Source organism: Dermacentor andersoni, chromosome 4, assembly GCF_023375885.2.
Source record: "Dermacentor andersoni chromosome 4, qqDerAnde1_hic_scaffold, whole genome shotgun sequence".
Taxonomy (NCBI): domain Eukaryota; kingdom Metazoa; phylum Arthropoda; class Arachnida; order Ixodida; family Ixodidae; genus Dermacentor; species Dermacentor andersoni.
The window spans coordinates 86,320,271-86,341,445 of record NC_092817.1 but is presented as its reverse complement, the minus strand read 5'-3'; the positions used below and the strand labels follow the sequence as shown (position 1 = coordinate 86,341,445).

At 44.5% G+C, this 21,175-nt stretch overlaps 1 protein-coding gene across 2 annotated transcripts in view; it reads left to right on the top strand.

The window, feature by feature from the left end:
• The window catches only part of LOC126536430 (cell adhesion molecule Dscam1-like), a 200,195-nt gene that overhangs the window by 164,154 nt on the left and 14,866 nt on the right, over window positions 1-21,175 (top strand). For both annotated transcript variants that reach the window (XM_050183389.3, XM_055074007.2), the window contains exons 9-20: window positions 1,400-1,684; window positions 2,483-2,602; window positions 4,588-4,764; window positions 7,583-7,730; window positions 9,393-9,541; window positions 12,387-12,518; window positions 15,600-15,767; window positions 16,961-17,031; window positions 17,614-17,854; window positions 18,536-18,628; window positions 19,322-19,543; window positions 19,778-20,083. In XM_050183389.3, coding sequence (XP_050039346.2) covers window positions 1,400-1,684; window positions 2,483-2,602; window positions 4,588-4,764; window positions 7,583-7,730; window positions 9,393-9,541; window positions 12,387-12,518; window positions 15,600-15,767; window positions 16,961-17,031; window positions 17,614-17,854; window positions 18,536-18,628; window positions 19,322-19,543; window positions 19,778-20,083 — 2,112 coding nt within the window. The remainder of the gene's footprint in view (window positions 1-1,399; window positions 1,685-2,482; window positions 2,603-4,587; window positions 4,765-7,582; window positions 7,731-9,392; window positions 9,542-12,386; window positions 12,519-15,599; window positions 15,768-16,960; window positions 17,032-17,613; window positions 17,855-18,535; window positions 18,629-19,321; window positions 19,544-19,777; window positions 20,084-21,175) is intronic.

The following is a 21,175-nucleotide window of genomic DNA, read 5'->3' as shown; positions in this document are numbered from 1 at the left end:
GTCTATCTTATCCTACGATAGTACATCCCGCTCAGTACAGTATCGCAAGAAACACCTGGTGTAACACCGATAGTCTCAAAACTGTCTTTTTGGCACTGTTGCTATCATTGTAGTAAAATATTACACGACAAGCAGTGGTTTTTACTATGAACACTCCAACAAACATGGTTTATGGGCACCTACACCGAATCAGGTGTTCGCGCGACAACTATCGGGACTACTATGACACACTTGGGGCGCATAGTGAACTACTGAAAACGTTAAAGGAGCTGCAGACATATTATTTCTAAACGATTACACACTTAGATACATTTACGAATTTTAAATCAAGAACAACAAAGCAATCTTCAATGCAAGCGCAAGCTTTCCCGAAACTTGGTGTATCAAACAGGCAGGTTCATGGTGGGAGGGGCGCTTTTGGCGCCATATTTAAATACATTACGCTGCGCCTCTGAAGATTACACTTGGTGCGAACATGTGCCTTGTAGGCTGGTATATTTTGGCACTACGATCAACAAATAGCACTTTTAGTCAATTTCGCTATACTCCTCTCCCATCTCCCCTGCCCAAAATATTGCCCGATGTTTGCGACAAAAATACATTTGGGATCCAGTTAATTTGGTGCTTCAATGCATAAAACGGCATTTTGTTAATGATTTAAGTGGAATGATCGCGCAATTTTACTGCTCACTTGATTTCACCTATCTCTAAACCAATGCCATCTTGAAAATTTGTTTCAGATGAATATGTCCTACCAACTCAAAAAATACAATTCCTAAATTGCCATATGTGACGTAAAATGATTATTAAGAAAGTAGTATCCGCCTCTTCGAGCAATCCAATTTAACGATTATGATATAGTGTTATCTGCCACAGACAATTTTGCAAAGAAAGACATTCTGCATAGGTAACAAAAAACAAAAACTCAGCTGGTGTATATAGATTAAGCTGCTTTACAGGTACGGCGTTAGTGCTTGAACGACTCGGTACGCTCTTGACGAGGGCGTGCGCCAGCAACTATATCAAACCAACTTGTCCAAAATTTGTACTGTTGATACACGGTTTCAGAGCTATTATGCACGACGCTCTAAAGAAAGACGCAATATTCTACGTGACCTTTGTGGAAATTGCCTAAAAGATTGATTCGCCATGCCGGCCTTAGGCGAAAGCGGATGTCCAGCGAAGCTGTTGAAAACGAGCAGTACAACTGCTGGGGGAAGCGGACGCGAAATATTCCGACCCCCGAGCGGCTAACAGCTTCGTTGTAACAACGAAATCTGCTACATAGACCGCATATAGCGTATGCAGTTAGCCTTGTCTTCGAAACCCGCTGTTGTGGCACCTCAATATTTCGCCTAAAGGATATATCGCCTAATGAAGCAGTGCTCGTTTCTCGCAGCTCCTCCCCTCGTGAGTCCCTTCAGCTTCCCGGACGACCTCACCGAGGGCAAGAGGGCGGGCGCCGCATGCATCATCTCCGAAGGTGATCTTCCCATCACCATCCAGTGGCTGAAAGACGGACGGCCGTTAGATCCAGAGCTAGAGGCGTCGGTCGCCAAAGCGAACGACTACACCTCGTTTCTCTCATTCACGGGAGTGCGCCAGTTGCACTCGGGGAATTACACCTGCGTCGCGTCGAACCCTGCAACATCGTCCAACTATAGCGCAGCGATGATTGTCCGAGGTGAGTTGAGCTTGAATTTTAACTCGCTATGCGTTCGCGTATTTATCTTCGACCTTTCTGCAACTTAGAGGGGTTTGTCTTACTGTGATAGCGATGAACACTTGCTGCTTACGCGAGGAAATAAATGATCGCTCAAAATTATTATTAGCAATGTTTGAAAATTAGGTCACCAAGAGGAACAGCTTATGATGCCCCTATGGACACTGGGTAATATAAGGAATAATATAAAATTCGTTGGAAGTGGCAGAAAGAACACTGGTGACAGCCGTCGCCATAATTCAAGCACAATATTATACATATGCCGTGCACTTAGAAGATGGCGGAGTTAAAATAGTCTTTATCAGTTTGGTTAGAGAAGTTTGACTACCTCAGATAAACTCATATCCGCAACGTATGTGTAAATGTATATTATAGGATGCGTGTGTGCTTACTTCAGCGCAGAGAATTTCAGTTAAAGCTGAAGTTCTTGTAATAGCTAGGCCCCATATTCACAAAGATTAACCTTTGTAAGAGTGCGTCATCATTGGCTGAGGTTCACGGGCCAGTGACTGATAAGGAGAGGACAGCGGCGTCGGTGGTCAATCCGAGGTAGCACTTACGCAGGAGTTTTGCTTGGAGAAAGGACACTAATATTTGAGGGGCTGGCGAATTGTCGCGTACTTGTGCTATGCAATAGCAGGAGCGCACAGAAGCAAGGAGAAAAATATTTCTGATCGCTCAGGTAACAATAAGCTTCTCAAATGATATATGCACTCTAAAGTGTTTTTTTTTTTTTCGTTTTTTTTTTTTCCCATACAGTTCCTCCTATGTGGAGGCAGGAGCCAGTAGACAAGGCTGCCGTAATGGGCCAAGCGGTGAGCTTCGATTGCCAAGCGGAGGGTTTTCCAGTACCCGTTATTCGATGGAAAAAGGAACACCGTGAGTATAACTGAGACACTGCATGGTCAGTTTCGTGGAACGTATTCGCCGATGAACAAGTTTCATCGAGCGCGTAAGCATGCAAGTCACGTAAACACGACGGATCTGTCTCAGCTACAAAAGTTTGCAAAACCAAAATGCCCATCATTAGCTCTATAGTCATTAGCGAAGCTGCGGCTAATGTGTCCAAAAATCCAACATATTTTATAATTACTGCAACATCATTTGATCGTCGAATGTGCAATTCAAGGGCACGAAAATTACGGCCCTATTTGTTTTGATTCAACAGGAATGTGTGTATGTATGCACAGATAACCAGCGTGTGAGTAACGCGAGTACATAAATATGATCACGCTATCAGGCTGAGAAAGAAGGCTGAGCATTGACACGCCAAAGATCGCGAGTGCTGGGCTTGTCACGCATAGCAGACCGGCGTTTATTCGAATGAGCTTGCTTTCTGAAAAGGTGAGCGATACCTCAGTTGCTAGTAAATGGTACTTTCAGCAAGCTGTATAGCACGGCCCTTGTATTTTTAGTCCTGGTGCTCCATAACTAAATTCAATAAGATTTTAGTATGCGTTTATGCTGCTGCCGCCTATCTTTCTCTAAGTAAAGTAGCTATGCGGCTAGTACACCATGTGGGGCTCCCTACAAGATCTAGCCCCTATGGCTATAGTTAGGGCAATGTACGCGCCGAACAATGACTAATTCATTCTCTGCTGTATTTCTTTTACCAGTGTGCCACTTCATTTCACCGTGTTACAGTTATTATACCACGGAAATTCTATCGATGTGTTTGTTTTATACTGAGTTATTCGCATTCGCCCAAAACGTACAAATGTCAAAAGAAAAAGACTGCTCCGTTAATCATTTAGGGCACGTACGAGGCCCCAGAATGAGGTGCCAGAGAGTAGAAATGTTGATTTACTGGTGACATACATAATTTGCCTCGGTAATACAAAAAAGCAGGTATGAACACTCGAATTTAAAAATTAATCTATGCAGTCTTACGTGCCAAAACCGCAGTATGATTATGAGTCACGTGGTAGTGGGCAACTCCGGAATAATTTCGAACACTTGGTGTTCTTTGGCATGCTCCTAAATCTAAGTTCACGGGTGTTTTTCGATTTTGCCCCCATCGAAATGCGGCCGCCGTGGCCGGGATCCAACACGACGAGCAATCGTTCATGCCACGTTGTCAGGTTCATGCTTGGAGAAATCAGGGGCGCGTACTGTGCGCAAAAAAGCCTGATATTATTGTGATAGCAATTATATGGTCACACGATGCAAATCTTCGCCGTCGCCGTCGCCGTGCTGTTCCGTATATGTTTACATATCTCCAGTGTAGGGTAGCCAACCGGGCTCAGTCCTGGTTAACCTCCCTACCTTTCCTTTTTCATTTGCTCTCTCTCTCTCTACTACAGCTATCAACGCGTTGCTCATCGGCCGAAACTGCCATTTTTATTATGGAAGCCATGTAAGTCAGGTTGTTTCAGGCTGCAGTCGCTTTGACATGTGTTGAAAGTGCGTCTGAGTTTTTATATAGCACTTTCATTACCGCTATTTCTCGACGCTTGTCGGTTCTCGGGTTCCCATCCGTCCGCAGTGGCCGTATTCCAATGAGGGTGAAAGGCAAGAACGCTCGTGCACATGGGCGCACCTTAACGAACCCTAGGGGGCCAACGTTAATTTGGAGCTCCCCCGATACTGCTTGCCTCATAATCAGGTCGTGGTTTTGCCGCGTGAAACGCCAGAGTTTCATTTCATTTCTAATTTGATTTAATTGTATTCGTTTTGGTCTCCTAAAATGTTCCATCACCGAGATAACGCGGGTCCTCCACATTGACCTGGGGCGACGTTTACATCTTTCATTTGGTACGACTTTCTTTGCATGAATCTATTGCAATCGTCACCTTGCTCACTTGCGCTCGCTCGCCGCTTGTTTGCGATGTGGATGAGTTTATTCCTGCCGCGCTCTCTTTCAGGTACAGAAAGCGGTCGCGAGTTTGCGGTAATTATCAGCAACGCTAACGTGCAAATTTTGGAAAACGGCTCGCTCAGCATCCGCGAGGCCGACCGTTTAGACGCCGGACACTACATGTGCCAGGCGCTGAACGGAGTTGGACCTGGCATATCCACTGTCATCAAGCTCGACGTGCACGGTAAGCGTATATTTTTTTAACGAACAGCTTTTTTTTTTTTTTGGTGTTCCGCCCGTTTTGTTTTCCTGTGGTCGGACTTGCCGCTACCGGCATAGAAGTGCCGATGCAAAGAGTCTGTGCTCACACGGCCGCGTTGTTGCGCGGTTCATTCGCGGTACGTCAGCTGTACCGACTCTTTGAAGAGGGGATGGTACACGGATTAATAATTTTATGGTTTTTAGCCGACATCTCGACCTCCACTGATGGTAAATAATCCAAAATTGGCAGACCTATCATAACGCGCACCTACTTGGCCTGTATAGGAAATAATGCAACAAAAATTAGAAATTGGGAAATTATTTAAGGAAATCATAATACGACAGTGTTGTTATCTTGGTTCAGCAGAATTTGAATGATAAATAATGTTAGTTCAGCAATGAAGCTTCTCTCACATCTTCCTTACAATGTGGCCTTTTCACTGTACTAAAATAAATTAATTTAATCGTTCTATTCCTTAAATACACGTTGCCTAATATTTGACAGTCCAACTAGGGGCTTCTTTGCTTAGAGAAAGTTGTAAACACAAAAAAAAACATTTTCATTAAAAAAATAGGTTTCTAGTTCAGTCAGTGGCATTGGGCAATGTGTAATAATTGACAGAGAGTATAAAAAGAAAACGTTCAATGGCTGCAGAGAAAACGTTCCTTAATTTCTTCAAATCAGCGTTTTTCAAAAATCACGTTTGAATCTTTAACTGTTTGACCGTGCCTTGCATGCTGCAACTTGGGTTAGAAACTCTTGGAGAGTAGCATTGTCTATCCAGTGGTATCTACGACATTCAGCACCAGCACCATCCAAATGTGTTCCGTGCACAGTGCCACCGATTTTCGCGGAACTTGCACTTGGAACTCGGGGCTGACCACGTGGGTGGCCCACACTGGCGTACCGATTTCCGCAAAACTTGCCTGTCTTTTTTTTTTTCGGATTGGCCAAGAAGCGAAGTATTGTTGACATTCCACGTAGTCGGCGAACACAGAATAGTAGTAAATATTTTTAACTAACGAAAATTGACAAGCTCGATCAAATTGAGTAGCCTCGCAGCGTTTGAAGAAAAACAAACGCGCTCTCACGTGCGGCTGGAAGTGTCACTTGCGGCAAATATTTGAACAACCTAATTAGATAAAGTATTGCTTTTTCACAGGGAAAGTTGAAATGTAAACCAACTTTTCATAAGCCACGTGCGCTTTCACGCGCTGGTAATACATTACCGGCTCCATTTTTTTTAAGTTGCTTGTGAGGAAACTCTACTGGCACACCACACGCTGAAGAGTTTCTCCCTGAGACGAAGTATTTTTAGTACTGCTATCGAAAAATGTTCTTTGTTTTTATTTCGGATATCATTCCCCCTTTGGTTCACGTGCTGTCACGTACATAGGCTACCGCAACAGATTTTCTAATCAACAGCTATGTTCTCTACGGACGCAATGAAGCAATTAATATGTATGTGTTCGTGGATTACGTCATGCTAACTGTTCTGTTGTGACTATATGAGACAATGAATTTTCGCGATATATGTACCACCCGCTGACTATAGACTGTATTATTAGGTGACAGTATCATAGTTTTAGGCTGTTTTCTGCAGAACTGTGGAGTCATTTACCTTGTATATTGTATGTAGTAAGTGTTTCTTACGTCACAGTGTTACTGCGAAAACGTTGCTTGGGAAGTGCTGGTGCTCGTATGAAAAGCTTATTTGTTATGTAATCTTGAACCCTGTACGTTGTAAGATAGATTCATTCAACAGCTAAGGAATGGCCGGCGCCTTAAATTATGCATCAGCATGTACTTATGTGATATCAATAAAAGCAAAACGCAATGCAACAAAACCAATGAAACAAACATCCGTGCTTTGTCCTGTAAACTTATGCTTCAGTTTTGCTCCTTCATGTGTTGCTGTTTAAATCAGCGCGTTTATTAAAAAAATCGAAATGGATCAATTAACTCTATTTATTGCTCTGTTAAAACCATAAACTCTGCCTAAATATTATGACTGCAAAAATATGCGCCTTCAAACACACCATATCTTTAATAAAGCGCGAACCTTTGTGGAAGTGCTTTGTGATTCGCTTACTTTGACAATCGTCGTCGACGATTTCTACACAATTCTTGCAAATTGTGAACTGAGGATAAATCTCATAGCTTAGCTTTGGAGTTCCTTCAAAGTAAATGTCTGGAAGGACTGGTTTTCACGCATTATGGCTCCAATGAAGCGATGGACTTGCACAAACAATCAGTCCTTGTGAAAAAGTTTAATTAAACGAAAGGAAAGAAAGTCTTCCGAAGCTTTGTGATTCCAAAACTCAAGTTAAACTTCGGTCTTCACTTACCTTATGGCCCCAGTCCTACTGGCGCCTTCATTTTACCTAGGATGTGCTGACTTCATATAATCATCGCAGTGCAGAAATCAAGGCTCGGTGTGCATCCTGTTGGACCGGCAGCAATGGCCGTAAATGCGATAGTTATACACCTATAACAAAATACTGTAGAAGTCAGTTGAAGACCAGAACTGGAACGTAGGCCCATTGCCAGATGTAAACATTTTTGCTGCGCTTAAACCTTGTTCAATATTTCTTGCACGAACACTATGCTAATGGTGCGTTTATGCTATCTGTCAACCCAGATGTGATATTAAGGTACATACCGTCTTCTTCTCTTAATATATTAGCAGAGAAATATGGTGTAGTTCTTAGGGCACCTCTTGAGACACACAGACGGCAGCATATTAGACGTGTATAACATTTATCCCTGTTCGCCTCCTTCCTTTTGGTCTAACCTGCAGTGGCGGCACACTTCGAACGCAAGTTTCATGCCCTCACAGTTCGTCGTGGTGACAACGTCGCTCTCACTTGCCGCGCCATCGGCGAGCCGCCAATCACTGTCACGTGGGCACGAGACAGGCATGCATTCAGCCCTGCCTTGGAGCCAAGGTGCGTGCGCCGTGCCTTACTTGGAGGCAGAAACACAGATGTAGAGCAACTGCGTGGTTTTAAAACAGCCTGAAAACTAGAAATAACCAAAAGTATAAAGCTGCACTAAAGCTTCTTGGATTTTGTTTATGCCAACGCCCTAGCTTTACCACATCTACTAACTCAGCGAATATTATGTCGTGTTCATGTGGGGAGAGACACAAAAATTGCTGCCAAGAACTTCCCGTGGTGTCAAGGCATGGAGAGGGAACGAGAACGTTATCAAATATGTGTTCTGAAAATATTCCATTGGCGAGTCCAAAATAATTTTTCACTCTCTAGTAAACCAGTCAAACGGAGACATTTTCGAAATGAAACGCACAACAGCAGGCAAATGTTTCCAATCTTTCTAACTAATCCACTTAGTCGTCGTTTTAGAGTACAGTGAATAAAAATGACTGAAGCCAAAGTATTGGTCGTTAGCATAATAAAGAGACTCTACAAAATCAGCTTTAAGCTGAAAATGAGATTCGTGAGTAAGTTTGTGAATGGAGTTTTGAGGGAACATCTTAGTCCTTTCTCTCTTGATGTGTTTGCCTTGCTTTAGCTGAGCGAGGAAAAGGTGTGGTGGGCGAGAAAAGTGGTCGGCGCGCCAATAAGCTTGACCAATAAGTATTCTGATACTAATATGGACGACCAATGGAGGAGGGCCCAAGAGAGCGAGTTAATTAATAAAAGTAATTGCTTGTAACTTTGGAACATAAAAACAACTTAACAAAGGGGGATGCTAGTTTCTTATAGGCTCACTGTTGCGGCCTATAGTAAGGAATATTTATTTCACGCTAAATTCCTAAAATAAAAATTACGCGGTCTTTAATTTACCGCGTAGGTGGTACTACGTTATGTCTTGTGTGCCTCTCGATGTTTCAAACGTCAGGTGTATTTTCCCAAACCTCTGAACGTTCATCAGATTCATCACCCTTCCATGATTCACTGCGCAGCATTGGCTTTTCCTGCGAGCTCAATGAAACACCAAGACACGCTGGTCGCCATATTGTGTCACCCAAGCTGTGTGAAGTTTCATATTCCAAATAAAGCGAAAGTCATGACGACTTCTTATGACGCCTGAAAGACACTAGGTGTAAGCTGCTTAGACGTTAGAGAACGCGACTAGCTTTAAATCTCGAAATCTTCTAGGGGTACTTGAAGCTTCATTCCTTAGTTATAGCTGTAACCAATGGCTAATAAAACATTCTAGGTAAATTTCTTGCACTCCTCGCGCCTAGAGGCCCAAGCCTTGTATAAGAACTGCAAAGCACCATATTTGAACAAGTCTCACCCCAAACAGAATAATTGTCAATTCCCCGAAATAGCGCAGTGTTTTAAGAAGCTTGCCTCTGTTAATTGTTGACCTGTGCTGGCCAATGAGGAAACAATAGTGTGTCAACTTGCGTCGCATGCCTAGCAATAAATCTTCTTTAACAAAAGACACTGCGCCCATTTTTACTTCCCCATTTTGTTGGCTATTTTTCGTCGCGAAGAGGGCTACACAGTTGCGATGCATGGGTTCGAACATGCGTTTAGGGTTGATCGCATACGATTAATGCATGGCTGAAGATTTGTAACTTCCAATAATATTGCTCTACTGATATCCACCTGCCACTACTAACCACCTGACCACAGGTACGTGGTTGAAGAGAAGCCCGGAGCTGAGGCACTCGAGTACGTGGTACGCATCCCGAGTGTGGACCGCAGGGACTCCTCGCTGTTCAGCTGCTCCGCCGAGAACGCCTACGGCAAGGACGACACCAACTTCCAGGTCCTCGTCCAGGGTGGGTCCGTGGGCGTCCGCCGATGACTGGCAGGGTCCCATGAAAGAGCAGACTCCGCGACGACAGCATGTTCTTCCTTTAGCTTTCCTTTCTAATGAGATGTCTCGTCGACTCTGCCGAAATTGTTTCGCGTGAATCTTAATGTTCTCCATGATTTATGCTTTATGGATGCGGAAATGATTGATATATTTTTGGTGGAGCCCGCACTCTACATCCGTCGATGAAGAGACATCGTTTCCAAATCGATACCGTAAAACTAACACACAGAACCTAAGTAATAATAAAGATGTATGCGGATCGAGTAAACAAGATGTTTTATTTTGTCAGGCTTCTTGCAGCTTCATTCTCCAAATTTTATTTCTTCATGACTTAAAAAAAATTTGGCTCAAGTAATCCTCCTGTGCTTTAAGGAAGCCCATTAAGTATAAAACTAAGTATTACTGTCACATGGACTCGACTTTAATCCTAATCGTATATCTTCCCCCCGTCATTGACAGCAAGGCTGCAATGATGTAGCAATATAGCAATAGGAGCGCCACGGAAAAAAGTGCATATGTGTGAAGTGTAGAAAGCCAATTATGTGGTATATATATGTATGCGAATATCACCTAGCTCGGCAGAACCAAGGTAATGTTGCTGGCCGTTGCTTGGAAATACTAAATTTCATTTTCATTCCGCCTCATTAGATAATTATTCTTAATAGTCCACTTCTCAAATAATATAATTCGATGAAACGTGTCATTGAGACAGTTGTTGAGCGACATGAAAAGCTCCCGATACGGTTTTTTGTTGCTCAATGCGTACTATATAGAAGAGTTTTTCCGAGCGCGAAAGAAGCCCGCAAATAAACGCGAAGTGCCTCGAGCGGCCACTCACGCGGCAATTTTGGGTGCATTTGCGGGCTACCTTGACGCTCGGAAAAATACCTTTATGTAGCACGTATTGATCAAGAGAAAGCTGTATAGGGAGTTTTTCATGTCGCTGTCCAATTTTGTCAGGGACACTTTTCATCTAATTGTAAGACTTGAGAAGTTTAATTATTTAAGACTAATTATTTAATTATGCGAAATGAAAAAAGAATATAGTATCGCCAACAGACGGCAAACAACATTAGATTGGTTCTGCCCAGCTACGTGACATTCGCATATCTTTAAACTCTGGCTAAAGTTAGCTGGGGCACCGTGTGCGTGCGTGTGTGTGTGCGTGTGTGTGTGCGTGTGTGTGTGTGTGTGCGTGTGTGTGTGTGTGTGTGTGTGTGTGTGTGTGTGTGTGTGTGTGTGTGTGTGTGTGTGTGTGTGTGTGTGTGTGTGTGTGTGTGTGTGTGTGTGTGTGTGTGTGTGTGTGTGTGTGGCCGTGAGCCCCGGACAACCATCAGTTGCACATCGCTCCTCGAAGGGGCAGGACGTGTGTCGAGTGAGCTCCTGAACCCCACTGCAGTGTGGCGAACGCGGTTTAAATCATAGATCCGGGACCTCAAAGAAGCGTGACGTAATGCGTAGCACATTTTGTTCGAATTTTGCCGACCTGTAGATCTCGGAATTCGGCAGATTCGCCGAGCGGAGGCATGAGCACTCCCACGGCGAAGACAACATAGGAAAAAAAAATTTGCTCTTTCTTGTCCTCCCAATCGCCGGATTCCAAATAAAGTTATCACATCACATCACATCACATCTTTTCAATGCTAAGCTTTCTTGCCGAGTTCGAAGCATTTTTCGTATAATCTAACGTCATAAACAGCTCTGAATGTCTACCAGTACAGTTATTTGACCGTATCGGTGCTCGTGCTATGACCCGGGACGGCGCGTGCGCGCGTGTTTGATTCAGGAGCATGTGTCATGTCTCGTGAAAGTGTTCTCGTTCTACTTGTAGTATACCTCACAGCATACAAACAGTGCACTGTGGCAAAAGAATCCTAAAAGAGCCGGTCATTATGCAACACACATTAGAGCTTTGCCTCTTGCGCACTCCTTACCGCATGTCTGAAACTGAAGCGAAGTGTGTTAGGCACACAAACAAATGGCTTTGATTTAAATCGGACTTCGGCTGGTTTCCTAGCGCTTAATGGCAATCCGGGTGCATCTGTGCCGTGCGAGGCCGTCCTTTAGGGGCCTCTTATTTCGCAGTTGGGTTGAGGCAGGTTTTAGGGAGATTTATGGCCATGCCCGTATAATCGGGACGGTTGGTCAAAATTTCAGTCTCCTGGACAAATCAGAAGAATGTGCACGTATGCAATATCATTGTGCGAAACATATATATACGGGGGAAAAAAATGTCTGTTAGCTCAGTTGCCTGGTCGAGTGACAATCAGCCCTCGCTTTTACTTTTAAGGTGAAAGCCTTATATGCCTCATAAAGCGAAAAATCCGGCGTCCATCCGGCCTCAGTCGTTAATGTCTGATGGTACCAAAACCAACGTGACCAAGTGATGACGACACGTTCCCGGCGCTGGACCTGCTGCTGCTCCCACTTCGAATTCTTGCGGTGAAATCAACTGAATGAGTGTGAAATAAAGTACATAAAGGTGGATTAAAGTGGGGATTAAAGTGGATTGCGGTGGATTAAAATGGACTAAAGTTGGTACAAATTATAGCAAGGTGTATTACGGTGGATTAAGGTAGAGCTTTTATTTAAGGTTATAACTTAGAAAAGCCGCAGTGATTTCACATTCAAATCACTTAAGGCTACTGATTGAGTGTCAACTTTTTCGTTAGTAGCTTTCTTCACAAAGAACAATAGGAGGAACAATAGCTTTACGCAACGGTAACACACGCGCCTGCCTAAAACAGATGATACTGCCAGTGGTGCATTTGAGGTTACACCACGTACTTTTTCATACTCCTGTCCAGAACCCCCAGAGAAACCTCGTGGCTTGGAGGCATCGCAGACAACAAGTCGTTCGGTGACAATCTCTTGGACGGCGCCCTACTCCGGTAACAGCCCCGTGAACAAGTACCGCTTGGAATACAAGCATAGAGACGGTAGGTACACCTTTGCTCGCTTCAAGATAAATTGGCAGGTCTCTAGTCAAGTAATTCACCCAAATGACAGTGACTTGCAAAGTGTTTCGCACATCTCTGTACAACAAGATAGGCACACTTAACATGCAAGCGGACCGGCACGAGAATAACAAGGGCCAGCATGTGAAATATTGATATTTCTTTTTATTGGAGAAGTAAATCTGCCTATTCAAAATCACCTGCTCCAACTTTTGTAAATTCATATGCCATAGCCGCAAAGCTACCACGGCGGGCATAGAATTGGTGATTTGACGGTAGACCGCTTCCATAGTGTCGCCTATACTCTTCGGTGCGCTTTAATTAATGCGGCTCTGCTTCTACATACCCTGCGTAATTTGTCCGCTTGACATATTTACATGATGTTCATTTTTCAGAAATAGCATGAACATACTGTACCGTACCTTGAACTTCTCCCTATCCAGTTTCCCTGCTACCGCTGTGGTGTTGTTGAAGGGTTACCTTGCCTTCTCAGGTCGCCTTCGCTCTCTCCCCCTCCCCCCCCCCCCCTTGTATGGGAACTGCCGCTTCATCTCCATCCTCTCTAAAGTTCTAAGTCCCCTCTAGACTCGCACGTTAGTAGAAAGGGAAGCGCTGCAGTATCTGCAATGCTTTTGACGGGAGCCACGGATAATTACAGCTGTCAAGAGGCTAAGGTGGCGACGCTCAAGGAGCTCCAGAGGTCATTATGCACATTCGACGCGGTGGGGTCCAAACAAGTTTTCCGCGTCGCCTTTCCTCTCTGACTCGCTCCTGTTATGTATACACACGCCCTGAACCCCCATTACCTCCACCTCCCCACCCTGACGCGGTGTGCCGACAACAGCAGCCACAGCAGCAGCAGCAGCAGTGGGAAAGCCGAAAGAAAAGGTAAAGTAAGCTTAGCTTTAAAAAAAAGAACCTTAAATATGACACATAAGCACTTAGCGTACGCTCGGCTACTAAATCTCGCTAGTAAATGCCACAAGATGCATCCTCATCGAAATTTCCAGAAAAGCCGTCCTCGTCAGATGCTTGGCAGGTGTCCTCAGCGCCCAAAACGACGTCATACTCAGTACCATCCAATGTGTTGGATATCCAGCATTTCTTAAAACCAGTTTGGATATTCTCCAAACTTGCTCTACGGTGAGAACCGAGGAGGAACTCTGTTAGCTCGGCGCTTTTGCTAGCTTTGTCCGGGAATATAGGAGGATGTTCTTTGGTCAGGAATATCGGTTGATAGCTCACTATGGGCAGTATTTTCGAAAAAAAAAGAAGGTTGACTTAAGGTCTAATAAGTACGGTACGTAACGATACTTAAATGCGAGCCCACCAGTTATGAAGTATTTCAATTGTCGTGTAAACTTGGTTGGATGCACATCTCACGGCAAGTCGAGCCATGATTGTGGATCATAGTTTTAGTCCGGAAATTTAATCCGCCACCTCTGTGAGTGCACAATTCATAAGGGATATAATTGTGGCAGTAATATATCTGATAATGTTCAGATATTTCACGTGCCTTTAGGTAATGCAGCCTACGACTTCTGGCCATCCATGCTCATGAAGGTTAGCCTATAGTGTACGTTTGGGTGTCTCGAACGATAATTTTACGTGGCTCCAAACGTAATGCTCTTGGCTTCGATGACTCTAGAAATCAGAAGGACATTTAAAGCATCGTGGAGAAGCAATGCAGTGTGGGAATAGGTGTAAGCGAAGCTTTCTGTAGTGTTTGGGTTAAATTATAGCAATTGGCAGTGATGTTGATGGCGAATGTTAGTGTGATAGGGCACTCGCTGCATTACAGTAGTGGTGAGGTGACGTTCCCCTTGCGTGTACCACTTGTCCATGTAGTGCACAGGACATAAAGGGACACTCGTTTGCTTGAAGTGGAGTTGTAGGCCATTGGTACGGTCGTTGCTTCACGCGGCTCATCGCATCGTGGCCGAAGTGGTGAACTGTAAATAAGTTATGGCGCCTAGCGTGCCATAGCTCCAATGTGATTATCAGGCACGCGTAGCGGGAGATTCCGCATTAGTTTTGACCACATGGGGCTCTTTAACGCGCTCTTAAACATCAGTACACGATCGTTTTTGCATTTCACCCCCATTGAAATGCGGCCGCTGTGGTTAGGATTGAGCCCACCAGCTCGGGCAATGCCTAGCCTTTAAGATATCACGTTGGGTACAGAACTGTTAATTTTCTCGGCTCCCACGTGCATATAGTGTCGTATTGACTTTGCGGTACTTTAATGCGGCTTTGCCTGTCGCACGCCCTGTGTATGTTTTCGGCAGGACGAATTTGCACGATGCTTCTTTTTTTGTCAGAAATAGCAGAAACGTATCACGCCATACCTTGAATTTACGTTGATTAGTTTGCAGCTGTTGCCACATATGGTTGTAGCTTTTCCTGTATTGAAGAGACCCCAAACGGCGCATGCTTTCGGACGTGGTATTGCGCCCCTGTCTTCCAGTGTGTAAGCGAACTGTCACAAGCGAAGAATGATAAAGTTGATGTTCACTTGTTTGACGACTGGGTCGGAGTCTGAATGGCTAGGAGATTCGGTTCTATTCATTCTCTGCCTCCCCTCTCTACTCGTTCATCGGGCTATATCGCAGGAGCACAAAAGCAAAAGCCGCAGCTTCTGCGATACTTTCGCCAAAACTGTGGCGGCTCCCAGGGAGCTCAGTGGGCATTGTGGCCACGCTCCCCCTGACGAGTCATGCTTCCTGACGTCGCCCATTTCTTCTTCTGCACTCTTGCCATGTGTTTTCCAACACACTCCGATGCGGAGTGCGAAACAGCCACTGCAGCAGCAGCAGCAGCCCTCGACAAGTCAAAGGAAGATGCAAAATACAGATTCGATTTAAATGCTTCATTGCGCGTATCCGCATATATTGCTCTCAAATTTGTAGCGCTGGATCGCAAGCATAATAATCCTAAAGTTGAAGCAAACGTTGGTATTGCGTTCCGCGCCGAATTAAAAAGGCGTTTTCACGTGGCCGCGTTATTACCGGTTACTGCCGGTCTAGTGAAAACTTACTTTCACTCGCATCTGTCCCGTTTCAGGCACATGGAAGCGTGACTCGCGCATGTCGACGATTGACCCCACAGAGTCCACACACGTGGTTTCTTCACTGCGCCCAAAGACCGCCTATGAATTTCGGCTTAGGGCAGAAAACGTCATCGGTCCCAGTGAATTCAGCGAATCGCTCGTGGTAACAACCGATGAAGAAGGTACCTTGCATGCAGTTTGTTGCACTCTCCTAAATGTTCCACTTGCAGTCAGTCAAAACTGTAACAGTAAAATGCAATCTATACACTTTCGCAAAAACATTTGAGTGTATGGAAAATTGCAGCTGCTATGAAAAGTGCGATGATTTTGTACACTAAGCCCATGAGGAAAACTACGGGACCATCAGGCTGGCGTTCGCTGCCATATTGAACACGACAATTATGGTTCAATAACAGCAAACTAAATATTTTTGTTATGGACTTGCTTCACGATATCATCAAACGGAACTCAAGGAGTACAGTGGTCGCAGATTCCAGATTAGAGAAATGTAGTTATCACTATGTGGGGGCTTATTATATAAGTATAGACAACTGATTCTGTACTTAATTAACGCACCTTGTATCAATCTATTTTTCTTGCAAGCTCTACTGCGTACTCGTTCTCAATCATATACGTTCTTACCATGTTGCGCTAATATTTTGCTATGTAAAACTATGACCGTCTTTGCCATTGTTGTAATCGAGAAAAATAGCCTTATCAAGACCCCAAAGGTATCTATTATTCTTTTACTATAGGTGTACATTAAGCGAATACACTCAGTCAGGGCGACCCTTGTCCTTGCCAAGTATTTTACGAGAGTTTCGAACTGTTTTACTAGTCAGATTATGTACAAAAGAGGCCATCGCTTTGCTTCTTGCGTCCGGTACAATTGAAATAATAATAAAAAGAGAAATATGAATATAGAAATGATATCTTCAGGACGAAGGAGAGATATTCTAGTTAGTGGAATTAGTGGAATACTTGGCGCAGGACTGTACGGTGACACTGCGTAAGACTAGGAATGCCTTTGCGGGTCGCGTGACAGTGCCCACAGAAATAGTTCGTGTGTACGTGCGTGTGTGTGCTTAGGTTTTTTTTTCCTTTCTTTTTTATCCTTCTTTCTTTCTCACCTATTGCATCCCCTTTCCCCTCCCCCAGTACAGGGTAGCCAACCGGAGATAATCTCTGGTTAACGTCCCTGTCTTTCCTTTGCCTTTCTCTCTATCTCTCTATCTGTAGTGGAATACTCCTAAATATTATTAAATTCGAAGCCGATTGATTAGGAAATATTGATCGCCGTTTGTCAGTAAACTATACGCACGCTTTAGCCAAAATCGCGTGCGGTACCCTAACAATTCATTATGGTTTAACGCAGCTCCTAGCGGCGCCCCACGGGACATCAAAGTGACACCGACAGGTTCCAGGAGTCTTCATATAGCCTGGAAGGTAAGCTCTCACAGAAGTTTTCAAGCCGCTAAAACGCTTTGATGTGCAGCATGAATGCAAAAGACAACCAAAAATGGATTACAAGCGGCATTCGAATTGTTCAGTGATGGTGCTTAAAGGCGACCTTACGTAGCAGTGTTGAGCACTCCCAAACTTCAAAGCAACATAATTTTGGATGTATTTCTTTCACAATGTCTGGCTCTTTGTTTATGTGTCTTTAGATTTGGTCGAACGATTGTCGCTTCTCAGATGCCGATCTCTTTGTGCCACTGCACAACCAACAAGCAAAATCTGGACATCCTACACCTAAGTTCTCTCTCTCCCTCTTTCACTCCCCATTCCCCTCCCCACGTGTAGGGTAGCAAACTGGACTCAGTCTGGTTAAGCTCCCTGCCTTTCCGTCTTCCCTTCTCTCTCTCTCTCTGGACTTGCTCGTAAAACAGACAGCTGAGAAAACAATGAAAAGCTGTCTTTTCTGAAGCGGTACTTTTCTCTCTAAAGATAGGGCGAACAATTCGCTGAGAGCAGCAGCCTAAAAAGGGTAGCGTCGCCCTGTTCACTTTCCCTCGTTTCTCTCTCCAGCCACCCTTGGATGAAGACTCCAACGGCCTGGTCCAGGGTTACTACGTCGGATACCGAGTGCACGACGCTAAAGAGTCATTTGCATACAAGACCCTGGAGAGCTCTCCTGCTTCGTCCTTACAACAGTGCGAGCTGACCGACTTGCGGCGGAAAACACGCTACAGTGTCGTAGTCCAGGCGTTCAATGCGAAAGGCGCTGGACCCGTGTCTGAGGAAGTCCACTCCCAGACACTCGAAATAGGTCAGCTCAATCTTCACATGCTGGCACTCTCCCATGCAATTTTGAGTAGCGGATTCGTGTACAATATTGACACGTGTACTTATCTTTATCGGGCGACCACGTTTCGCCGCCTAACAAATGTAATCTCACAGCGCGGGACGCGCCTGTATGTATCCGAAGTTTCTGGAAAGTTATCGATGCTTCCACCCGGCTGTCTGTTGTCGCCGAACCTTATGTTATCTGATTTCGTCGCGTGACGCGAATGGTGTAGAACTTTGTGGAAGGCGCGCGGGTCCGAACGATTAGTGTGGAACATTCGACGACTGCTGTATAAAAGCCGACGCGCTTGACCCGCTGATCAGATTTTCGACGATCGCCGACCGTGTTCGCCGCTATCATTGTGCTATAAGTGTAGCCTGTTTTGTGGGCACAGGCACGCTTTGAAAGTCTAGTTCTAACTAATCGAAATTTTCATAACAGCAGCACAAGTGCCTGACCGATGTCTCCTTTAAAAAACATTAATTATAGTAACAGCAGAAAAAAACTGTTTAAGGTTGCGAGTCACACACTACAATAATTCATTGTTTTGCATTTTTCAGATAAGACTGCTTTTCTATATTCTTTGTTTTCTTAGCTCTGTTGAAAAGCTTGCTTGCAGAACATTGCAAATAATTTGTAGCTGCTCTGGTTGACTGTGTCCAGATCCTCCCACAGCACCACGGCTAAAGCTGGTTTCTTCGACGTCGTCATCTGTTCATTTGAGCTGGAATATCGAGAGAGAACAGCCAGTCAACGGTGGGTATTTGAACACTGTATTGATAAATAATTAACTTTGCATATATTTAAACACAAGATATTGTTTGAATTCGCTATCGAACTTTGCAGGGCAAGAAGAAGGAAGTGCTCAGATCTTCTGGGAGCTCTATTGAACAAACTGAATGTTAAAAGCAAGGAGAATGACAATTTTTATTGAATCGCTAGGGAATATTTAAGGGTAATGATATTGTTTCTTAAAGCAGCAAGCAAAAATTACAATTTTTTTCGTATGCACAGTAGTTGTTAAGAGTATGTCAAAGGTAAAAAAAATATTCACACTAAAACTTTTGCCTATGATGTGACGTAAATATTACTGGGTAGCACTGACATTTCTTAAAGAAAACCTAACTGCTGTAAGGGAAAATGCCACCTCGCATATGTGAATCTATGTCACGTAATATGCATCAGCGTCACATAATATAAATACAGACAGACTTTTGGGGAATCGTAAAGCTCGCCCCTTTTTGTGCTTTTTGTTGGTGATAAAACATTGATGTATACCGGGAGCTTGAAAAATAGAAATAGTGTTTGGCAAAACACAGCGTCATTTACCGCAAATATGCAATTCCTTTCGGAGCGTAGTCGACTCCCTACGTCGTAAACAATAACTGTGTATATCCGATACGCATTGCTCCAAGTCTAACGAAACAAAAATGACTTGCCGACTTGCAGGTTTCGTGCTCTTCCATAAAGCAGAGCGTACCATGTCTCTGGACACCCAGTCAGCCGAGGGTGCCGGCGAGTGGTCCGAGGTGCAGACGGGAGCCGAAAGGTCCGCCTATGCTTATCGCGGCCTACGCTGTGGCCGCAAGTACTCCTTCTACGCCGTGGCCTTTAATTCCGCCGGGCGAGGACCCCGCAGCAATGTCGTACACGCCAAGACAGATGGATCCGGTGAGTGCGGACGCTTCGCTGCGCACCAAAATTGGTGGTATCGCGTCGTTCGCAGTGCTATTTTCTAATTTGTTACGTTTATTAAAGAAGTGTCCCGCATGGAAGAAGTGTCCCACATGGGGAGAGAGGGAGAGAGACAGAGAAAAGCGCTGTTCAGACAATGTGCGTGGGATCTTGTGTTCGTGGACTGCATGAAGTTTACTTCGTTTCCTGCTCGATTCTTGTCGCTCACAGTTCCAATGGCACCCGAACAACGGGACCTGATAGAGTCCAACGTGACATCGGTGACACTTCAGCTTGGCACCTGGAAGAGCGGCGGCTGTCCCATCGCGTCGTTCGCCGTCCTCTACAAGCCGCAGCCGCACAAGGATTGGTCTCCAGCGACGAGCGCCCACTTCGTGCCAGACCACCAGCAGCCAGCGGTGCTGGTCATACCTGACCTCACGCCTGCCACCTGGTACGACCTCCTGGTCACGGCGCAGAACGACGCGGGAGCCACGGAGGCCGAATACGTGTTCGCCACGCTCACGCTTTCTGGAGGTAAGGCGGGCAGCGTGTCATGTTCCAGTACTTGTTGACGTAGCATCAGCTGGATATTTTGTCTTGGCAGATGTGTTTTAATGCGCGAGCATTCTAGGGCTACTTCCCTCGGAAATCTGTCCGTCTGTCTTTAACACTTGACACGATGCGCTCCAAAGGTGTACATGGGACCCTATAGGAGTGTATAATTATGGGAATGCCTTGAGCACGTATGAGTTCTGATATTTATGATTATGACTATATGTAGTGAGTACTGAAGAGGTCGTAAAATTAAGGCTAATAGAAGACCAATATGAAGAATTACGATGAAATTAATCAGGCGTAAATAAAGCTCCTTAAGTCAAATCAAGATGAAGAAAGCCTAATGGAAATTTGTTATTCAATTAAATAATTAACTGTTTAACTCAATCTAGAGATTTCTAGGATTAAAAATTGACGCCTAATCAAGAATTATTAAGGGTACTTAAGATTAATTAATCCTAATTTCAATTAACAGTACATTTCTTTAGGCGAATAAAGACTAATTAAGGGTAATTAGAATAACTTTAGCCTAACTAAAATAAACTATGGTTACATTACTTGACTCCAATCAACATTATCAAGAGTAATTGCATTTATTTCATATATTACTGAACCCTAATTCAGAATAATTAAGGTAACATTGATTTGCCCTATAAGATTAATTCCGACTAATTTGGTTCAACCAATTAGGTAATTTCAACAGGTCATCACGGTGTATTGCGTTGTCCTTGGCACAGATAGCCGCAGTGTGCGTAACTCGGTCACTCAATCAGTCATCCGTTGCATGAGTCCAGCGTGAGCGACTGGAACTAATGCTTACGCATGATCTGACAAGTCCCACTAGGGAGCTTTTTTAAATTTTTTTAACGAAGTATTCTTACCTCTTCGCGATTTGGTGCGTGGCCATCACCATCGTGGCAATGGTCGCCGTCTGCCTCGCCGAGTAGAATCTGTCCCCGCGACTCTAGCCACCAAACTTTCGCTGTCGGAGAAACGATCACTTTAGCGAGGTTTTCGCATTCACTCGACACCGTACTTGTCGGCGTATGTGACCGATGGCGTTTCTGGCGC